The sequence below is a fragment of the Miscanthus floridulus genome, chromosome 16 (genome assembly GCF_019320115.1).
Source record: "Miscanthus floridulus cultivar M001 chromosome 16, ASM1932011v1, whole genome shotgun sequence".
Taxonomy (NCBI): domain Eukaryota; kingdom Viridiplantae; phylum Streptophyta; class Magnoliopsida; order Poales; family Poaceae; genus Miscanthus; species Miscanthus floridulus.
The window spans coordinates 9,187,332-9,209,586 of NC_089595.1; the positions used below are offsets into that span (position 1 = coordinate 9,187,332).

Sequence of the window (22,255 nt, forward strand, 5' to 3'; positions counted from 1 at the left end):
CCCGTCCCCTTTGAAACGGCCCTGGTCCCTCCCTTTTATAGTTGAAGAGGGGACAAGGGTGATACATGCGCTAGTTACATGGCATCGTGCGAACAGAGGCGGCATGTCCGAGCCCTGTAGCCTGTTGCTGTGGCAGCGTGGTCGACGGAGTGGTCCTGTCCTTGAAGTATTAGGGCGACGCGCCGGTCACATCCGTTCCTGTGCATCATGGGGGCTCCAGTGTTTGCTTGAAGCGGGGCGTGGCGGTTGACGCATCGATCTCCGTGTGCTGACTGTGTGAGAAGTCGAGGCTCAGCGGGTGCCAAGGCCGAGCCATTGTTGGAGGCTCAGCAGATGTGTATCTCAAGGTTGTTGAGACCCTGAAGTAGATTACCGCGGCTCGGAGGGAGCGGTTGGGCTTGTATGCTGATTCCGAGGCTATGGTGACCTGGACTTGACTCCCCATGCCGCGTTGTTCCTGGGGCAGAGATTAGGTGGCATAGTGTAGTTCAGGTGCTGATTGTGGGCACAATACTAGTGCATAGTGCCCGGTAACCCCTACCCCGTCCTGTCCTGGATGGTATGGCATTGGTGTGATTTCTTGTCCCGTCGGCCACTCCGTGGTGTCGAGCCCTCGTCCGACTGAGATTGCAGGAGTGGTTGATGCATTAATGAGACACGACGTGTTGTCGGGAAGACTAGTCGAGGTAGGAACGATGGGTTATTGCCGAGCCGGCCTCGAGCGATACGGAGAATCTGTGTCCGAGGCCTTACGTGCGGGGCCTCGGGCGAGACGGAGAATCGGTTCCCCGTCGAGGCCTCTCGTGCAAGGCCTCGCGTGAGGCGGAGATTTGGCAGGCCATCGAGACCTCCCGTGCGAGGCCAAAGGCGAGGCGGAGAGCCGGTGGGCTCGGACAGGGCCGGTGGTTAACCAATGGCTTACCTTCTGGCTTTGTTTTTCATGGAGTTTAAGTGGTTCTTTCGATATACGCTTGGGGTACCCTGTTTTATGGTACCCGACAGTAGCCCCCGAGCCTTAGGGAGAGCGTGAGCGCTCTCCTTGAGGTTTTGACGAGGCTTGACTTATGGTAGCTCCTGGTGGGACGGTGTTTTGTACTTCGAGGCCTCGATGGGTGCGCGCGAGCGCACCCACCGGGTGTAGCCCCCGAGGCCCTGGGGGAGTGGATTCATTCTCCCAGGGTCTTTTTCTCATGTTGAGCGAGAGATTTTATCGCATTTGCCGAGCTCACAAGTGCGAGTTCGGGTCGCGGGGTTTCGGCAAGGTCGCAGGAAGAGCCCCCGAGCCTCTGCACAGAGCGAGAGGGCGATCAGGAGCTCCCATAACTTTTTGTACAACCCTCATGCTTCCTTTTCGCTCGGAAGGAGGGGTGGAATATGCCAGGCTACCCTCGGTGGGCGTGAGCAGTGACACTTTCGGTGAGCTGTTATCGGGTAGTCCGAGTGGAGGCTCGTGCCCCGTTTGTTAGGGGTCGGCTAGCGGTCTAGAGACGCACTCCAAGAGTACCAGAGGGTTTCTCTAGTGGGTGTCGGGGCCATTCGCTGGGCCCCGGTGGCTCGGTGCCTCCCTACGGTGGGATCCCATTCGGAGACCTCCCTGCTAGTCTCGGACATGACTTAGGACGTCCTGAGCGATCATTTGCTCGGGTCTTGGCCATACGCGGGCTCACCCATAGTCGTCCCTAACTCTATTGCCCTGGGGCGGCTGTCAAAACCCTCGGGGGCCCAGCCTTCGAACCCCTGGACCGTAACAGGCTCGATGCCCTTTATCGCATTTTTCTGAGTTTTCGAGTGCGGGCTTTGGTCGTTTGTCTTTGTCTTGGGTGTAGGAGGAGCCCCCGAGCCTCCGCACGGAGCGAGAGGGCGGTCAGGGCCCCCCTGACTTTTTTGTTTGACCCTCACACATCCTTTTTGCTCGAACGGAGGGGTTGTTTACCGAGCCCACTCGGGTGCGAGCCTGGGTCGCTGGGTCTCGGCAAGGTTGCAGGAAGAGCCCCCTTGGGATCCATCCGACATCACCGTGGAGATGCTTCAGTCGCTCGTTGATGGCAGACTCCTTCGTTCGGTTACCGACCCCAACAGGCCGGAGTGGATCGCTCCGTCGGGCGAGCTAGAGCCGAGGCCCCACGACGGTTATGTTGTGAGCTTCGTGTCCTTTCACAAGCGCGGCCTCGGCCTCTCGGCGGATCGGTTCATGCGGGCGCTCCCACATTACTATGGCGTGGAGCTCCACAACTTCAACCCCAATTCCATCACGCAGGCGGCCATCTTCGTCGCTGTCTACGAGGGGTATTTGGGGATTACTCCCCATTGGGAGTTATGGCTCCATCTCTTTTGGGCGGGGCATACCACCAAGCCGACAGGTACGTCAGGCACGAGGAAGGCGGTGAGGACCGGTGGCTGCACTCTCCAAGTGCGCCAGGACCGCTAGCACCTCTACATCCTGGCCTAGCTCGCGTCGACCAATCACCGATGGTACACGAGCTGGTTCTATCTCCGCAACGACGACGGCGGACTTCCCCCTACACTAGGCGGATTGTGGGGAGCTGCCCGGAGAGGTGGAAGCATGGCGTCCCGAGGGAGGATCAGCCCAAGCTGCAGCCGCTCCTAGAGGGGCTGGAGAGACTGTGGGACCGCGGCCTTACTACGACTGTGGTCGTGGCCGCCTTCCACCGCCGGAGGGTGCTACCGCTGATGGCTCGGCGGCGGTGCCTGTTCGAGATGAGGCCGGATGAGCCGATCGCGGGCATCTGGATGTCTGCCTCTGTCCTCTCCGACGAGGAAATTCTTCATCGGGTGAGGGAGATGGTGGATGCAAAGCTGAGGAGCAGTGGTCTGACCACCCTCACAATGCGTCCGTCGCGGGGGTTCCTCTCGCTGGTAAGTCACGCGCCGCTGCAGCCCCTGAGCCCTCTCGGTTTCTCATTATTTCTCGTTCCCTTATCCACGTTCGCCGTTCCTACAGGGGATGAGGGACGTGTGAGCCTCCCCACCACCCATTCCCGAGGACGCGAGGCGGCGAGCGATCAATCGAGTGCACGTCGAGGCGCAGAAAAAGCGAAAGGACGCCAAGGTGGCGAAGCGCACAAAGAAGATCCTTGCGCGCGAGGAACTAGACAAGCGCCATCGGTAGCAAAGGAAGGACAGTCTCCCGTTGGAGGAGTCCCCTTCACCGTTGCTATCGACGGATGCCTCGGATGGAGACGACAAGGGGGAGATGGGGCAGGGTCCCCTGGACCATCTCCCTAACATCGGGGAGACGGTGCCCGGGGCGTCGGCAAGCAGCCCGGTGCTCCTAGGAGGAGGAGCTATCCTAGGGTCAGCAATCGCCCGCCCCGGGGCTGAGGCCAACACGCCCGAGGCACGGGTGCTAGGCAAGCGTGCCGTCAGCCCGGTGGGCTCGACGACAGCAGTGGAGCAGGTGGCGGTGGGGGCGACGCAACTGCCCCCGCAGAGGACCGAGGGGGCACCAGGGTCCATCGAGGACCGGCCAGCGCCGATGGATACAAAGGCCGTGCCTCTGCCACCGCCGCCGCCATTGCAGATGAGGGTTGCCGTGCCGAAGTGGTTGCAGCCTTGCTCGAGGTAAGCGTATTTTTGGCAGAGCCGTAACGCTTTTTCGTTCGTTCTTCGGTCTCATGCTGACCCTGCAAGTGTTTTGTCCTTAGTCGGAAGTGACCTGTGGAGGTGCCTACCTTGGCGCCCCTTAAGGCGCTCAAGGTGAACCCCGGCTCCACCGCCCACTGGGTGGCGGAGGCGTAAGCCACCATACAGCGTGGCGCGGTGTCGGTGAGGGCCGACCCGAAGGAGCCGGCCACCCAAGGAGGGGCTATCGAGGCGACCTCGACACAGATGGGGGAGGGAGCGCCTCCGCCCCACGAGGGTGAGGCTCATGAGTCGGATAGGGCCAAGGTGCCCTCAGTTGCTGAGGCCTCTGAGGTCGAGGCCCCCAGGGTCACTAAGGCTGAGGCGACGGAGGCCGGGGCGCCCGAGACCACCGAGGCCACAGCGGCGGGGGTCGGAGTCTCTGCGACCACCAAGGCCACGATGGCGGAGGCCGGAGCCCCCGGGACCACCGAGGTCGACGTGATGGCGGTGAGGCCGTCGGCCTAGGAAGTGGAGATGAAGGCGGCGGAGCCCTCGGTAGCACCCTTGGTGCAAGGCCCGTCGTCATTGCGGGAGAGCGCCCGGGAGGTGGAGGTCCATCCGATCTCCTCCGATGATACTTCCCGGGCCCAGGAGGTGGTCGACGCTGAGGTGGCCGGTGCCGTGGAACAGCCAGTTCTGACCCTAGGCGAGGGAAGCTCGGCCCTCGTGCGGGTACGACCTGAGCCCCGCGGGTGGGACCACCCACATGTCCTATGGTAGAGCCGGGACGATCCTGAGGGGGAGCCTCTGTTCGCCCTCGAGGACGCGGCCGAGGGTGGGCGCTGGGACACCTTCGAGCAATACCACGAGCTAGCGGAGCGGTCACTATGGACGGCACTATCCGTGGTGGCCGATGATCTGCCCGGAGTCGCCCAGGTTCGCGCTTTCCTTTCTCGTGCGGTGTTGTCTTTTTCTGAGATTTCTTGTAGTGAATGACCCCTATTTTGCTTCCCCAGGAGCTCGAGACCCGGTCCCTTGGGAAGTCGGTCTTTCTCCGGCGGGAGAGGGACGTTTGGGACCAACTCCAGCGGCAAAAGGGCCTTCTTGCGGGCGCCAACGAGCTTCTAGCGGCACGGAGCACGATGGTGGAGGACCTTCATCTTCGTTGTGCCGATGCGAAGGTCAAGGCGACCACGGCCCAGGAGCAGGTCACCCCTTTGGTGGCGCGGGTCAAGGAATTGGAGGAGGAGCTGACCCGCGTCACCGGTAATCGGGATGCCTTCAGGTCCCGGGCTAAAGAAGCGACGGCCTCAGGCAAGGTCCTTGCTGGGCAGCTAGGGGCAGAGCAGAGTGCGCACCAGCTGACGAAAGGCGCCTTGGATGAGGCCCTTACGGTGGTTGAGGCCTCTCGGACCGAGGCCGTGGTCTGGAGGGGAAAGGCCGAGGGTGAGTCCTATTCCCCTCGTTTTATTCGCTTTTCTTGTGTTCGCCTCCAAACTCCCTGGTGTGATGCAGAGCTAGGGAGAGAGGCTTCCAGGGCAACCGAGGCTTCTCGGGTCGAGGCCCAGCACCTGAAAGAAAAGGCCGAGGCTTCCCAGGCCGAGGCCCAGCGCTGGGGAGAGAAAGCCGAGGCCTCTCGGGTCGAGGCCCGATGTTGGGAGCAGAAGGCCAGGGGTGAGTCCCGCAGGCTTCCGTCCCTTTTTGGCTTGTTTTTCTTTGTGCTCAACCCCACTCCGTTTCCTTTGGCGTAGAGTTGGAGGCGGAGGTCACCCGGGCAGTCGAGGCTTCCGTCGCGGTGCAGGCGATGCTTGAGACCGAGATCGGGGAGCACGACGCGCTGAAAGGTGCCGCCCGTACCGCCTGCGAGGCCCTGGAGGTCAAGGGGGTTCAGTCAGGCAGCTCTCTTGGGAGTCGTCTGATTGCATTGAGCGGCCAAGTGCGCGAGCGGCTCCAAGGAGCGTTGCATACGGGCATCAAGCGCGCGCTGGCCGTCATTGCCTCGCACTACATCGGCGTTGACCTCCAAGCCATCAGCGATGGCTACATCCTGCCCGATGATGACGAGGAGGCTGATGAGGTGGTGGTGAAGCTGATAGAGGCGGCGGAGGGCCCTGGCACGGTGATGGCCAAGCTATTCGAAGAGGAGGTGGTCCCTCCCCCACCGTCTGCCAATGCTGGAGGCCCTGAGCCTTGACCTGGGCCCCCCAGAGGCCATGTAAATAGAATAGGGATTAACTTTGTATCGTAACACTTGTGGCCGTCGAGGCCTCTTTTTAAAGTACTCGTGTTTCTTAATTGTTTTTCTTGTATTTCTGAGCCTCTGCCCTCTGTTGTCTCTAATCAGATTTCTTTTGCAAAAAACCTCCTTGGAACCTAAGCCGCCCCTTAGGCGAAAGGTGGTGAGGGAGTGCCGTAGCCTAGGGGCGTAGGCCGTCTCGCGACTCTACCGACCTTCTATCCCTAGAACAGACTTTTCAGTCCTTGGGTTTTTTACAACCGATTTGTCAGAGCGTGCTAGAGAATTTGGCATAGGAATTTTTTTCAAAAAATGACTTAAAAAAATGGTGCGTGGGACTTAGGGGGGAGTCCCCCATCTATCCCCCGAGGGAGGCTCGGTTCTACAGAGGCAGAGCCGAGTCTCCCTTATAGTGTTATCGTATTGCCGAGACCCGCGATGGGCTCGGGGGGGGGGGGGTTTCTCGAAAATTAGAACAACTAAAGAACGCTTCTCAATTGTATTCCGAGAAATAATATATACAATGCTTGGAAATTTAAGGGTAAAAGCGACGTAGCTGTTCTATGTTCCAAGCGTTGGTGAGGATTTCGCCCTTCTCGTTGGCTAGCTTGTAGGTCCTGGGCTTCAGCACTTGGGCGACGATGTACGGTCCTTCCCATGGTGGGGTTAGCTTGTGGCGGCCCTTGTTGCTCTGTGTCAGCCTCAACACCAGGTCGCCTACCTTTAAGTCTCGGCTTCGAATGCGCCGGGCCTGATAGCACCATAGGGCTTGCTGGTACTTGGCCGAATGCAGTAGCGCGATGTCTCAGGCTTCCTCTAGTTGGTCAAGGGCGTCCTTGCAGGTGGTGCAGTTGCTTTGCTCGTTGTAGGCCTGTAGCCTCAGGGAACCATATTGCAAGTCAGTGGGGAGGATAGCCTCAGCTCCATAGACCAGGAAGAAAGGTGTAAACCCTAGGGCTCGGCTTGGTGTGTTTCTCAGGCTCTAGATGACCGATGGGAGTTCGGTGAGCCATTTCTTGCCGAACTTCTTCAACCGGTTGTAAATTCTTGGCTTGAGGCCTTGTAGGATCATGCCGTTGGCACGTTCTACTTGGCCGTTTGTCCTTGGGTGTCCTACAGCTGACTAGGCCACACAGATGTGGTGGTCATCGCAGAATGTCAAGAATTTTTTGCTGGTGAACTATGTCCCGTTGTCGGTGATGATGGTGTTCGGGACCCCGAACCTGTGGATAATGTCAGTGAAGAATAGCACTACTTGCTCGGATTTGATTTGATTTGATTGATCGGACAAGCCTCGATCCATTTGGAGAACTTATCGATTGCTACCAGTAGATTGGTGTAGCCCCCGGGGGCCTTTTGCAGAGGCCCGACCATGTCGAGCCCCCACACAGCAAACGACCATGTAATGGAGATTGTTTGGAGGGCCAGGGCCAGGAGGTGCGTCTGCCGAGCATAGTACTGGCATCCCTCGCAGGAGCATACTAACTTGGTGGCGTCGGCAACCGCCGTCGGCTAGTAGAACCCTTGGCGGAAGGCGTTTCCGACGAGCGTTCGAGGCATCGCATGGTGCCCGTAGGCCCCTGCGTGCAAGTCCCAAAGTAGGGCTTGGCCTGCCTCGGTGGTGATGCATCGTTGGAGGACACCAGAGGGACTTCGCTTGTATAATTCGCCATTGCAGAGGACGTAAGTTTTGGCTTGTCGCGCAAGCCGTCGAGCTTTGGTCCTGTCACTAGGAAGCTCTCCCTAAGCAAGCCAATCAAAGAACAGGACTCGCCAGTCCGTGTCCTGGTCAGTCTGGGGAGGCCCGGTGTCGACTTCCATGACCTCGGGCTCGGTCGAAGGAGTCTCGGCAGCAGAGGGGGCGTCGAGCCCGTGGTGGGTTCAGCCGGTGGGCCCTCTTCTGCCGCCGAGGCGTAGTCAATGGAAGGCTTGTGGAGGTCCCTGGCAAAGACGTTCGGGGGGACCAGAGCCCGTGTCGGGGCCATCTTTGCCAGTTCGTCCGCGGCCTCGTTGTATTTCCGCGCGATGTGGTTGAGTTCGAGACCGTCGAACTTGTCTTCTAGGTGACGTACCAACTTGCAGTACGCCTCCATTTTGGGGTCAAGGCAGTTTGACTCCTTCATGACTTAATCAACGACGAGCTGCGAGTCGCCCCGGATGTTGAGATGCCGTACTCCATGTTCGATGGCGATCTGCAAGCCGTTGACGAGGGCTTCGTACTCGGCTGCGTTATTGGAGGTGGCAAAGTGGAGCCAAACCATGTAGCGCATATGTACTCCGAGGGGCGAGATGAAGAGCAGACCCACGCCTGCCCCGGTCTTCATCAGTGACCCATCGAAGTACATGGTCCAGCACTCTGTCTGAATTTGAGCAGGTGGCAATTGGGTGTCGGTCCACTCAGCCACAAAACCGGCCAAGACCTGGGATTTTATTGCTTTTCGAGGCGCAAAGGTCATGGCCTCCCCCATGAGTTCAATGGCCCACTTGGCTATCCTACCCGAGGCCTCCTAGTTATGGATTATCTCTCCCAGGGGGAAAGACGACACCACAGTCACCGGGTGGGACTCGAAGTAGTGGCGCAGCTTGCATCGAGCCAAGACTACATCGTAGATTAGCTTTTGGATGTGGGGGTAGCATGTTTTGATCTTGGAGAGCACTTCGCTGATGAAGTAAACTGGTCGTTGGACGGGCAGAGCGTGCCCTTCTTCCTGCCTCTCCACTACCACGGCCGCGCTGACTACTTGGGTCATTGCGGCGACGTAGAGTAAGAGGGCCTCATCCTTGGCCGTCGGTACTAGGACAGGAGGATTGGTGAGCAGCGCTTTGAGCTTGGTGAGGGCCCCTTCGGCCTCGGGGGTCCAAGAAAAGCGCTCGGATTTTCTCAAGAGGCGGTATAGAGGTAAGCCTTTTTCGCCAAGGCGCGAGATGAAGCGGCTTAGGGCCGCAAGGCATCCCCTGACCCTCTGCACTCCCTTGATGTCTCGGATTGGTCCCATGCTGGTCACGGCCGAGACCTTCTCCAGGTTGGCCTCGATGCCGTGTTCCGAGACTATGAATCCCAAGAGCATGCCTCGGGGGACCCCGAACACACACTTCTCGGGGTTGAGCTTGATGCCCTTCTCTCTAAGGCATTTGAAGGCTATCTTCAGGTCGTCGATGAGATCCCCAGCCTTTTTGGACTTGACCATGATGTCGTCCACATAGGTCTCGATGGTTCGCCCAATATGGTCGCCAAAGACCTAGGTCATGCACCGCTGGTATGTGGCCCCTGCGTTTCTAAGGCCGAAAGGCATAGTCACATAGCAGTACATGCCGAATGGAGTGATGAAAGAAGTCGCGAGCTGGTCGGACTCTTTCATCTTGATTTGATGGTAACCAGAATACACATCAAGGAAAGACAGGGTCTCGCACCCCGCAGTGGAGTCAACGATTTGATCGATTCGAGGTAATGGGAAGGGGACTTTTGGACAGGCTTTATTCAAACCGGTGTAGTCTACGCACATCCTCCATTTCCCATTTTTCTTCTTAACTAACACAAGGTTAGCCAACCACTCTGGATGGGATACTTCCTTGATGAACCCGACCGCCAAGAGTTTCTGCACCTACTCGCTGATGGTCCTATGCCTTTCCTCGTCGAATCGGCGTAGGCGTTGCTTCACCGGTCTAGAGCCGGCCCGGATGTCCAAGGCATGCTCGGCGACCTCCCTCGGTATGCCCGGCATGTCTAAGGGACTCCATGCGAACATATCGGCATTTGCTCAGAGAAAGTCGACAAGCACGGCTTCCTATTTGATGTTGAGGGTGGCGCTGATCCTCAGCGCCTGGTCGTCGGGGCAGGCGGGGTCAACTGGGACGAGCTTGATGGCCTCCGCGGGCTCAAACGTCCCGGTGCGACGCTTGGAGTCAGGCGCCTCACCACCGAGCCGGTCGAGGTTGGCGATGAGGGTCTTGGCCTCCACGAGAACCTCGGCGTACTCGATGCACTCGACGTCGTAGTCATATGCATGTTCATACGTGGACTCAATTGTGATGACGCCGTTGGGACCCGGCATCTTGAGCTTGAGGTAGGTGTAGTTGGGGACTGCCATGAACTTGGCGTAGCACGGTCGCCCCAGGACGGCGTGGTAGGTTCCCCTGAATCTGACCACCTCGAAGGTAAGGACCTCCTTGCGGTAGTTGGAGGGGGTGACGAAGCAAACGGGAAGGTCGATGCGTCCGATGGGTCGCATGCATTTCCTCGGCACAATGCCATGGAAAGGCGCGGTGTCACCTCGGAACCGTGACCGGTCGATCTCTAGGAGCTCCAGGGTGCTGGCGTAGAGGATGTTGAGGCCGCTGCCTCCGTCCATCAACACCTTGGTGAGTCGGGTGTTGCCCACGATTAGGTCGACAATGAGTGGGTACTGCCCGAGATTCGGGACATGGTTGGGATGGTCATCTCGATCAAAGGTGATTGCCTCCTGAGACCAGTCGAGGTATCGGGGAGTGGCCACCTTGACCGAGAAGACCTCTCGGCGTTCCCTCTTTCGCTGGCGTGCCATAAGGCACGCCGAGGGTCCGCCAAAGATCATGAAGGCATTGTGCACCTCGGGGAACCCGTCGTCCTTGTCATCGTCTCGGTTGCCGGCGCCTTTCTACTTGGCGTCGTCGTCGGGGAGCCCAAGCCTGGCGTAGTAACGCTAGAGCATGGAGCAATCCTCGATGGCGTGCTTTACCGGGCCCTGGTGGTAAGGGCAGGGTTTCCTAAGCATGTCGTCGAAGAGCCTGGGGCCCTTGGGGCCTTGGGGATTCTGGCGCTCTATGGCCATGACCAGATCGGTCTCGAGGACCTCCTGCTTCCCCTGGCGACCCTTTTTCTTTTTCTTAGAGAGATGGGGAGCCGAGGCCTCGGAGGTCTCGTCTCTCCGCTTCCCTTTGGCGTCGTTGTCGGGGAAAATGGCCCCAACAGCCTCTTCGCCTGAGGCAAAGTTGGTGGCAATGTCGAGGAGCGCGGCGATCGAGCGCGGCATGTTTCGGCCTAACTCTCGGACCAAGTCTCGGCAGGTGGTGCCAGAGAGGAAAGCCTAGACGATTTCTGAGTCACCGACGTTGGGCAACTCGGTGCACTATTTGGAGAAGCGCCGGATGAAGTCTCAGAGAGACTCGTCCAGTTTCTGGCGATAGCTCTTGAGGTCCCAAGAGTTTCTAGGGCGCACGTATGTGCCTTGGAAATTCCCGATGAAGATCCTAACCAATTCGCGTCAGTCGTGGATCTGTGAGGGAGGAAGGTGCTCAAGCCAGGCTCACGCCAAGTCTAACAAGAGCAAGGGGAGGTTGCGGATGATGAGCAGGTCATCGTCTGTGCCACCTAGCTAACAAGCCAGGCGGTAATCGGCAAGCCAAAGTTCGGGATTGGTCTCGCCGCTATACTTCGTGAGGTTGGCTGGTTGGCGAAACCAGGCTGGGAAATGAGCAGCGTGGATGGCTCTGCTGAAGACTCAAGGGCCAGGCGGTTCAGGAGAAGGACTGCGGTCCTCCTCACTGTCATAATGGCCACCTCGGTGTGGATGGTAGCCCCGGGCGAGCCCCTCATTGTCGTGGCGTCGTCGCCTGCTGACCACCTCATGGTCTCCCTGCACCTCGCGTTTGTTGCTGAGGTGGTCAAGCAGCAAGGGGACCCTGTGGGCTATCGGCGCCCGAGTGGGCTCGGGACGTACCGAGGCCTCCCTATTTTGCCGAGGCGGTGCCATGGGTAGGTCCGAGGCGCCTCCGCGTCATCGAGAGGCGGAACTCTCGGCTTGCTGCACCGCGGTGGTCTCGAGGAGATCCCGGAGCTTGCCGCGGACCCGTCGCCCTTCCGTGGTGGAGGGCTCGGGCATCGTGCGGACTAGCATCGCCGCAGCCATGACGTTCTGGCTAGCGCGATTGAAGATTAGGGGTTGCTCACTCCCTTCGTCGTCGTTGATGCGGTGATGCACGTCGCGGGCCCTCTATCGGGCTCCTCCGCCTTCACCGTGACCTCGCTGCTCCTGCTCGAGAGTGTCTCGGAGCTGCTGTAGGATGAGTCGGTCTTGTTGGACCTTGGCCTAGAGCTCACGGAGCTGTTCTAGGTCCGGGCGTTGAGGTCGTGCGGGGGCAAGGTTCTCGTTCCGCGCTGCCGACAGGACAACACGCGGAGGTGTGGCAGCGCCTGCTCCTGGGCGAATCGAAGAACGGCTACCTGCCCCCTTGTCCTCCTCGCCCGCCCTCGGCATCCCGAGCCCGATGTGGAAACACTCGCTAGTGGGGTCGTAAGCACCTTCGTCGTCGGAGTCGGAGTAGCCGAAGCAGTAGTCGCTTGTGGCCAAGAAGTGGCGCATGGTTTTAGGGTCGTGGAGTCCAGAGAAATCTGCTCCGGCCCACGCCTCGTCCTCCTCCGAAGAGTCAGCATGGGCGTGGGTCGATGCGGTGGTGTCGAAGTCGAGGGTGAAGCGTTGGCGGCGTCCCGGGGGATCCGCGAGAGCGGAAGCGTAGGCGTAAGCGTAGGAAACGGCGACATTTCTCAACCCGAAGGGGTATAGGGATGGTGCCATCGCCGGGCTCTGCACCACCGGAGTTGGCTCCTTAGGACGTGGTGGAGCGGAGCTTGATGACGGGGCATCACCGCACGCCGCCAGCGTTTTCCCCTTGTCCAAGCTTAGGCTAGACAGGTCCCCGACCAGGGACCTTGTGCCAATAGCTGGGCGTGGGATACTGGCGGGGCGTGGCGCGTCGCCCTGGGTTCGCACAGTGTCGGGGTGGTCCCGTCCGCGTCGCGCTTGATTAGCGTGACGGGGACAGCGGCCCTGGCGCCGCCTGCGCCTAGGCTGCCGGTGTGTGACATCGTCATCGGTCGATGGGGCTCGGGGTGTGAGGAGCACCATGTCATACTTAGATCCCAGAGACATGAACTCTAGACTCCCGAACCAGATCACTGTGCCGAGACATAGTGGTCGTACGGGGTCTGCCATCCGGAACTTGTTGGGATGACGAAGCTGACACGCAGAGGCCCCTACCTAGCGCGCCAACTATCGGTGTTTTGGACCGGCGAGCCCTCAACCAACTAGTAAATTTGTACTACATGTTCCCAATCCTGGATGGTGATGCAAAGAGACATAAGGTTTATACTGGTTCGGGTAATGAGTACCCTACGTCTAGTTTGAGAGTTCGATCTTGTATTCCTTGCACCAAAATGCTCGTAGTAGGGGGTTACAAGTAGGGCGAGAGAGGGGGCTTAGTCCCAGGTCTCTTCGTGGTGCGGCGTGGATTGCTTGAGATATTGATCTCAAGCCGTGGGGGAGCTTGGTGTTCGTTCGTGCGTTTATGCGTGAGTTCGTTGCGTGAGCCCAGGTCTAATCACCCGTCCCCTTTGAAACGGCCCTGGTCCCTCCCTTTTATAGTTGAAGAGGGGACAAGGGTGATACATGCGCTAGTTACATGGCGTCGTGCGAACAGAGGCGGCATGTCCGAGCCCTATAGCCTGTTGCTATGGCGGCGTGGTCGACGGAGTGGTCCTGTCCTTAAAGTATTGGGGCGATGCGCCGGTCACATCCGTTCCTATGCGTCATGGGGGCTCCAGTGTTTGCTTGAAGCGGGGCGTGGCGGTCGACGCACCGGTCTCCGTGTGCTGACTGTGTGAGAAGCCGAGGCTCAGCGGGTGCCGAGGTCGAGCCATCATGGGTGGCTTGGCAGACGTGTATCTCGAGGTTGCTGAGACCCTGAAGTAGATTACCGCGGCTCGGAGGGAGCGGTTGGGCTTATATGCTGATTCCGAGGCTATGGTGACCTGGACTTGACTCCCCATGCCGCGTTGTTCCTAGGGCAGGGATTAGGTGGCACAGTGTAGTTCAGGTGCTGATCGTGGGCACAGTACCAGTGCACAGTGCCCGGTAACCCCTACCCCGTCCTGTCCTGGATGGTATGGCGTTGGTGCGATTTCTTGTCCCGTCGGCCACTCCGCGGTGTCGAGCCCTCGTCCAACTGAGATTGCGGGAGTGGTTGACGCATTAATGAAACGCGACGCGCTGTCGGGAAGACTGGTCGAGGCAGGAACGACGGGTTATTGCCGAGCCGGCCTCGAGCGATACGGAGAATCTGTGTCCGAGGCCTTACGCGCGGGGCCTCGGGTGAGACGGAGAATCGGTTCCCCGTCGAGGCCTCTCGTGCGAGGCCTCGTGCGAGGCGGAGATTTGGCAGGCCATCGAGACCTCCCGTGCGAGGCCAAAGGCGAGGCGGAGAGCCGGTGGGCTCGGACGGGGCCGATGGTTAACCAATGGCTTACCTTCTGGCTTTGTTTTTCATGGGGTTTAAGTGGTTCTTTCGATATACGCTCGGGGTACCCCGTTTTATGCTACCCGACACATACGCACTAATTACGTTCAAGACCATATCACCAATGACAAGCTTGACTAAGATAATCCTATCTCCTTGCCTTCTCACTCCCACCACATCATTCTTGAGGCTCTTATCAATCAATACTCCTACTCTATTTCTATTCGCGACTGTCCATGTGTACCAAAACTTGAAACCTGTATTGTCCACCTCCTTCACCTTCTGACCCTTCCATTTAGTCTCTTGAACGCATAATATATTTACACGCCTCCTAGTCGCGGTATTAACTAATTCTCTTAACTTACATGTAAGCGACCCTACATTCTAACTACCTAAACGGATCCTAGTTGGTTCGACTAGCTTCCTTACCCTTCGCACCCGTCGACTCAGATGTGAAGACCCTTACTCATTTTTCACTACACCCGGGCGCCGATGTAGCGTGCCACTAAGGAAGCGACGACCCGATCCTTGCTCACTTGACACCATGCCCAGATCACGACACGGCGCATCACCAAGGGGGTACCGACCCGGCCCTTGCCCATTTAACACCATACCCGGGTTCCGATATGGCACGTCGCTAAGAGGGTTACGCCCCAACGGTTTTTTTCGGGTTACATCTCCATTAGAATGTGTAGATTTAACGTTGGCTCGCCACGCCTATCACAACCCTCCTCATTTACCAGGGCTTGGGACCTGCTATGTTGAGACAACATAGGCGGAGTTGTAGATATTATCAATAGCTCTGGAAAAAAACTAAAGTTAGTCACTGGATAAATGTGTAGATATAAAAAAAACTCGACCTGCGAGGGGCAAGCCGCCCCCAGGCATTATACGTAAGAGGAAGGTCTTCTCACACAGGCCGAGAAAACCCTCGAACCCCGGCCCCGGCCCGACACTGGGAGACGTAACTCGTGAGATAGGCCGGCTCCTTTAAACCAGTGCTTTGGCACCCGGAACCGGCGAGGGGATTTTTTAACCCCCAGCCTGAAATTCGCTCCCACTGGTAATCGAACTCAGAACCTGGAGGGTACCGTCGGAGTGACTAGCATATCTCAGCTAACGGACTAGCCATCCTTTGGCATGTGTAGATATAATGAATGTCACATAAAATAATTTACCGAAGAAACCACATCACACAACCATCAGTAAGGCTCCAACAAAGAACGTCACTACCATAACAGAGGGGTTATTCTAAGGAGTGAATAGCTTTGTCAGATAACACACCTCCTCATCAGACATTCCAGGTTTTCCATCTGCTCTCATAGCTACCTCTGCCTGCAAATCACATACCAAACTCAGAAACTTCAACTCATGATTTGTTATGAGTTCAACAGTGCCACTTTGTCAGATTATTCGAGTAATGACCTGCAGCCTCCACTGGCATACACAACTGGGTTCTCTTATTTTAATAACAATCCATGATTGGATGAACCTGCCCCAAGCACCATAGTATGCTTCAAGGTTCTTGTTAACCACCTCAAGCTGAAAGATCACAAAATTAGTGTCATACTATTACTGCAGGTAAAATAAACAAAAACAACAAAATCAGATTAGAAACTTGCCTGTGGATCCACTTTTTTCACTTCTTCATTTGGAAGAGGTTTAAATCCGAGCATCCATCCTTCAAACAGAACAACCTAGGACATCAAAGAAGATACGCTATAAGTTGAGAATCACATATTTCTCAAACTAATGCTCCTCAATTAAATATTATATTACCTCTAAGGGCCCTTCAACCTCTGGCCATACAGAAGGATCAGCCCGGTCACCCCTTCCCCCAAAAGTAGACTACATGGACATGACATGTATCATGCAGCTGATCAGCTATAAACATCAGCTAGAGGAACGTTAACTGCAACCTTTTACCTTGTCATACCGTGGAACCTTCATCTTCATACCTAGGATATTGTGAAAACAACTGTCAGTTCACTAAAATCTATTTTACAAGGATGCAAAACATTATAACAATTTCCAAAAAGGCAAAGAAGAGAGGCCCGATGAACAACTCATCAAGAAGAAACAGAAATAGCTCGAAGAAGGTTGAAATACTTGTCTGAACTGGTACCTTCCTTTGTTAGTTTGATCAGTGACTCAAGTGTTTCAACTGAGAACTGGAGATCGTGGCTTCCAGCGTTTCCACGGAGCTGGAAAGTTTTCGTCAGTAATTCTCAGTTCACCTTCTCTTACAAAATTCAAATTAAATCACAACCTAGCAGCCTACTAGAGTGAGGGAGCTTGTACCTCTAAAAGAGCATTTCCAGGATTTCTGTCCCTCAGTTCATTCTGGACATAGAAAAAAAAAAAACATAAGTGTCAGCTATTTCAACACTCTCTCTCACGAAAAAACAAAAGAATATTTCTGAATATATGGCCGACATTTTTTCTGTATTTACTAGAAGCTTCACACCTGTTCTTTTGCTGTCAAATAGAGGTCATCTATAGACAAAGTGACAGAATTCCTGTGTCACACAGAAGTTTGGCTATTAGATCCAATACATACAAGCAAACGGACGCACTATGATCAGCTTCGATAAGAAGAACTCACCTACCAGCAACCCGAAAAAGATAATCAAGTGCGAAGACAAGAGTCGTCTTTCCACTTCCTTGGGGAGCGCTGACCCCAATCTGCGTTACATAAAGATGACTAATTTATCAAATGTGAACTGAAATTGCTAAGCTGTTCATTCTTGTAAACTCTGTAATCAGACTTCCCATCTCATCTTGTTTTGTATAAAGTATCTCCTTTAGTGATTTTCTCGATCCATCAGGTGTGGGATCAGGCGTACATTTCTTCATTATTAAGTACGTCTCATGGGCAGTATATGCTCTTTTTCATTATATATACATTTTGCAGCATCCAGTGTGTCATGTGTGTGGTGGACGCATAATTCAGAAGAACATGCATGTTCTCTTGTGCACGGATAGTGTAGTGGAACATGATATGAGCCCTTTGGATTCTATCCTCATTGGTAAAGAAATGTGTGCTGAGGCTGTAAGACATAATCTGCTGTTCCCGTTTCTCCATTGTTGGAGAATGGTCGGCTCGGCCGACCACTCCCTGTTGGGAGTTGGAGATTGATCAGCTCTGCCGACTAGCTCCTGTAGCTATAACAGTAAGGTAGTAGTGGTTTACTTCAGTCATGTAGAGTGGAGATGGCTGAGCTAAGCTTTATACCTTAGGAGTAGGTAGTTGGTGTACCCTTATACCTTAGGAGTAGGTAGTTAGTGTACTCTTGAACCTTAGGAGTAGGTAGTTGGTGTACTCACCAACAACTATGTACCTAATAGAGGTACAGCTAGAGTTGTATATATTCTATCCAAAGACGATACAACAAATCAGTTCAGTTTGCCACATCCAGAAGTAGAGCTTTCGGCCAGCGCTTGTCTTGTGCTGTGTGTGTATGAGTTGTTCTCAATATCTTCTTCTATCTCTAGCCATACTGAGTGAGTGTGCTGGTAAGCTTACTGCTTACCTGTGCAGGGCAGCCGAGGGATCAACAAATGGTATCAGAGCCGTACAAGCACCGTCGCCGAACTAACCGCTGGCGATGACGGACGGTTTGGAGACGGGCGACAGCAACGGCGCTGCTGTGGCTGCCTAGCCACGATAGGAGGTCGTTGTGCGCACGATACGGGAGGTCAGCGGCACCAGTTGGCCGACGCTGACTCGCACCAACTATGGCGAATGGACGGTGACCATGAAGGTCAAGCTCAGAGCCCAACGGCTCTGGAATGCCATTGACAAGGGCACCGACAACGAAGACGACTACATGTCGGCGTTGGAAGCCATCCTCACTACTGTGCCAGCGGAGTACAGGGAGCAGTTGGGGGCGAAGAGCTCTGCTAAGGAGGCGTGGGAGGCCATTGCAGCGAGCGCGTCGGTTCCGACCACACAAAGAAGGCGACGGCCCAGCTGCTGAAGCAGGAGTACGCCAACCTCAAGTTCAAGGATGGTGAGTTGTTGGAGGACTTCTCCCTCCGCCTGTAAACGCTCATCAGCAAGCTGAGGAGCCACGGTGTCACCATCAACGAAGAAGAGGCGGTCTCCAAGTACCTCCACTCCGTGCCGGCAAAGTACATCCAGATTGCTCTCTCCATAGAGACGATGCTGAACTTGTCCACCCTCACCATTGAGGATGTGACAGGCTGTCTGCGGACGGTGGACGAGCACATGGAGCAGGCCACAGCAACGACGGACAGCGGCAAGCTACTGCTGACAAAGAAGGAGTGGGCTACCCAGATGAAGGAGAAGAAGTCCGGGGAAGCCTCCTCTAGCCGTGGTGGCGATGGTAAGCGCCGCGGCAAGGCTTCTTCGGAGAAGAAGAAGAAGAAGAAGGTCGACCCCCAACACCTGCCGGCGCTGCGAGAAGATGGGCCATTGTGCAAAGGAGTGCCCAAATCGCAAGCAGGAGAAGAAGGCTGAGGCTCATCTGGCGCAAGTTGATGATGATGATGAGTCCACTCTCCAAATGGCTACGTTATGTGCACTGCACGATGTTGAGGCCAAGGAGAAGGGAGATGTGACGGCGGTGGAGGAGCACGGGAAGACTCTAAAGGCTGTCAACCTCGATGAACCGTGCGCCCAAGTCCACCTTGGACATGTGGGCGGCGAGCGGAAGCAACGATGGTACCTGGACTCCGGCGCCAGCAACCACATGACGGGCTCCAAGGCAGCTTTCTTCGAGCTCGAAGGCAACGTGACCGGCACGGTGAAGTTCGGTGACGGCTCAAGGGTGGCGATCCGAGGGCGCGACACCATCATCTTCAGGTGTTAGAACGGCGAGCACCGCGCATTGACAGATGTATATTATATCCCACAGCTACGTTCAAGCATCATCAGCATTGGCCAGCTGGATGAGCGTTGCAGCGAGGTACTGATCAAGGACGGCGTCCTCAGGATCAGGGACCGGGAGCAGTGGCTTTTTGCCAAGGTGAAGAGGTCCCGGAACCGGCTGTATCTGCTCAACCTGAAGGTAGAGCAGCCCATTTGCTTGGCTGCATGGCGCACAGAGGAGCCATGGCTCTAGCATGCCCAATATGGACATCTCAGCTTCGATGCACTTGGTCGGCTGGAAAAGATGGTGACTGGGCTGCCTCACATCGAGCACGTAGGCGAGCTATGTGACAGCTGCCTGGCCGAGAAGCAAAAAATGTTGTCATTCCCGAAGATGGCGAAGTACCGCGCGGCATAGGCCCTCGAGCTGGTCCATGGTGACCTCTGCGGGCCGATCACTCCGGCGACGCCCGGCGAGCGCAAGTACTTCATCTTGGTGGTGGATGACTGCAGCCGGTACATGTGGCTGCAGCTTCTGACCAGCAAGACCGAGGCGGCAGAAGCGGTCAAGAAGTTCAAGGCGCGCGCAAAGGCGGAGAGCAGCAAGAAGCTGAGCGTGCTGCGGACTGATCGCGGCGGCGAATTCACTTTGGTGGAGTTCGCTGTGTACTATGCGGATCAGGGCGTGGTGCGACATCACATCGCGCCATACTCGCCACAACAGAATGGCGTGGTGGAGCGGTGGAACCAGACAGTGGTCGGCATGGCTCAATCCATGATGAAGGCTAAGAAGATGCCGACAGAGTTTTGGGGAGAGGCGGTGACCACGGCGGTGTTTATCCTCAACCGCGCGCCCACCAAGACCCTGAAGGGCAAGACGCCGTTCGAGGTTTGGCATGGACGCAAGCCGAATGTGTCCTTCCTCAGGACATTTGGCTGCGTCGGCCATGTGAAGAACACCAAGCCTCACCTTGGCAAGCTAGAAGACAAGAGCACACCGATGGTGCTCCTAGGCTACGAGGAGGGCAGCAAGGCCTATCGGCTTTATGATCCTAAGAGAGGCAAGGTGGTGATCCCTAGGGATGTGGTGTTTGATGAGATGGCGGTCTGGGACTAAGAGGGTCCGAGCATGGGGGAAGCTGGCAGCTTGAGCAGCACCTTCGTCGTTGAACACTTAGTCATCCACGGTGGTGGAGACGCTGGAGAAGAGTTGCCGACCACCCCAGAAGTGGTGCCGAGCGGTCTAGCAGCAATGCCAACCACTCCAGAGGGGGTGCCGAGCACTTCAGCAGCAGTGCCGAGCGCTCCAGCAGTGGAGCCAACCACTCCAAGAGTGGTGCCGACCGCTCCAACAGTGGATCCGACCACTTCGGCAGTGGTGCCAATCAGTCCAGCAGTGATGCTGACCACTCCGACAGTGGTGCCGAGCGGTCCAGCAGCGATGCCGACCACTCCGGCAGAACAGGGAGGCCGGGGACCACCGATCGAGTTCACCTCCCCTCCAAGCGACATCAATGAGTTCCTGGATGCATTTGAAAGTGCATCTAGCCCTTTATTGGGTTTTGGATGATTGAATGACAACGTGATTAAAGGTCTAACCCGTTTGCTAAGTGTGGACAGGTAATAGGTTATCTCATAGGTATTTAATGAAAACCAAAATGATATGTTGTTGTATAAACAATCTAGTTCAAGCACAAGACAACAATGCAAATGGAATTCATGCAAAGGTTTATTTATTGTGGGATTTTCATGTACTATGTGAAAGCAAGCCCGGTAAAAAATAGTTGATGAGACATGAGGGATTGCATATGGAATGGTTTCATATTTGAAGCTTGCTAAATTGAAATGAAAAAGATAACAATACAAATGAATGGATGATTCAACACAAGATGTGACTTGATGGCTTGAGATGGTGAAGATAGCAAGGAAAGGTTTCGAGGTACTAAGCAAGGGTGAAGGGCAAGCGATGGCTTGGCGCTCGAAGAACCTAGCTAGGGTGAAAAAGAAAGTACTTGCATTTAGTTGAGGTATTAATCAAGCTATGATGGTCATATTGATGTGGAGGATCAAATCTATTTTGGACAAAGTGTTGTAAGTGACTTGATGCATTTGGATTTATTCATATTTAGTGAATGGAATCAAGTCACGTGCTCAAGATGGCTATGCTCAAGTGAAAAGGATCAAAGTTGACATGTTGGCACCCTCACTTGATAAAGATTGGAATACACGGCTTCGGTTGAAAGAGATCAACTCAAAAGGTTTAAATTCGTTGTACTCTTTAAATTTAAGTTAATAGGAATGTCGTAGTATTAAGAGAGATGCGTCATGTTGATAGATAATGTTTCATAAGTGCTCAAGCCAACCCATGTGAGTTTTGAGTGTTTTAGAGACAAAAGAGCTAATCTGTTTTTTTCTGGTCTGGCAATACCGGTATTGATACCGGACATGTCCGGTATTTGCCCAGCAATGGTAATATTGTTGATATCAGGTTGGTTCATCGGGAGTTCCGATGGTCGGGAGTTCTAGCAACAGTCAGGAGTTCCGACGTCTCGTGCTTAACTGACTTGGAGCCTTCACTGTGGTGGTCATAGGACGGCCAGAGGCCAACGGTTAGTTTTCAAATGCCTTGAGGGTCGGGAGTTCCGACGGTCGGAAGTTCCGACGTGAGTCGGGAGTTCCGATGGTCGAAAGTTCCGACATGAGTCGGGAGTTCTGACACCTCACATACTTTAACTCAGTTACCGTAGTTTTCAAATGTGCTGAGGGTCGGGAGTTCCGGCATTCATTGGGAGTTTCGACGCCTCACAACATCTCTATAACTCTGTTACCGTTGGCGCAGTGTAAGTCGGCAACGGCTATAAAAACGGCTAGTTTTTCCAAGGGGGCTATAAATACCCCCAAGCCTCCACCTTTGGAGGCTGCTGATCCTGCTGGTTGCTATACACGTTTTTGAGCCTTGCCAACTCTCATAAACCCTCTCTTAGTGAGTGTGTGATCCAAATCGCAAAATCCATTTGTGGGTTAAGAGAGAATTTGAAAAAGAGTGCAAGCCACCACTTGAGCACTTGTGCATATTGTCAATCTTGTGATTTGCATTTGTTACTCTTTGACTCTTCGGTTCTAGATGGATAGGCGTCACCGGAGAGCACCCGAGAGATTGTGGTGTGCCTCGAAAAGTTTATAACGGTCGATTCCACCGCCCCAGAATCAACTAGTAGAAGGAGGAAAAGGAGTTGGAAAAGACTCCAGCTAGAGTGACCTTCGTGGTACCCTTTAGGGCTGACCTTCGCTGGGTCGCCCGCAGCCCCTCAACGGAGAGTAGGACTCGAACG

General features: G+C 55.4%; 1 protein-coding gene across 1 annotated transcript in view; it reads right to left on the bottom strand.

Annotated features, from left to right (window-relative positions):
- LOC136512555 (D-glycerate 3-kinase, chloroplastic-like) overlaps positions 1 to 22,255 on the bottom strand; it is a 38,110-nt gene that overhangs the window by 3,363 nt on the left and 12,492 nt on the right. Inside the window, exons 3-11 of the mRNA XM_066506527.1 lie at positions 16,695 to 16,774; positions 16,557 to 16,608; positions 16,391 to 16,432; positions 16,215 to 16,293; positions 16,016 to 16,047; positions 15,869 to 15,937; positions 15,712 to 15,786; positions 15,515 to 15,631; positions 15,374 to 15,424 (exon numbers count right to left, since the gene is read on the bottom strand). Coding sequence (XP_066362624.1) covers positions 15,374 to 15,424; positions 15,515 to 15,631; positions 15,712 to 15,786; positions 15,869 to 15,937; positions 16,016 to 16,047; positions 16,215 to 16,293; positions 16,391 to 16,432; positions 16,557 to 16,608; positions 16,695 to 16,774 — 597 coding nt within the window. The remainder of the gene's footprint in view (positions 1 to 15,373; positions 15,425 to 15,514; positions 15,632 to 15,711; positions 15,787 to 15,868; positions 15,938 to 16,015; positions 16,048 to 16,214; positions 16,294 to 16,390; positions 16,433 to 16,556; positions 16,609 to 16,694; positions 16,775 to 22,255) is intronic.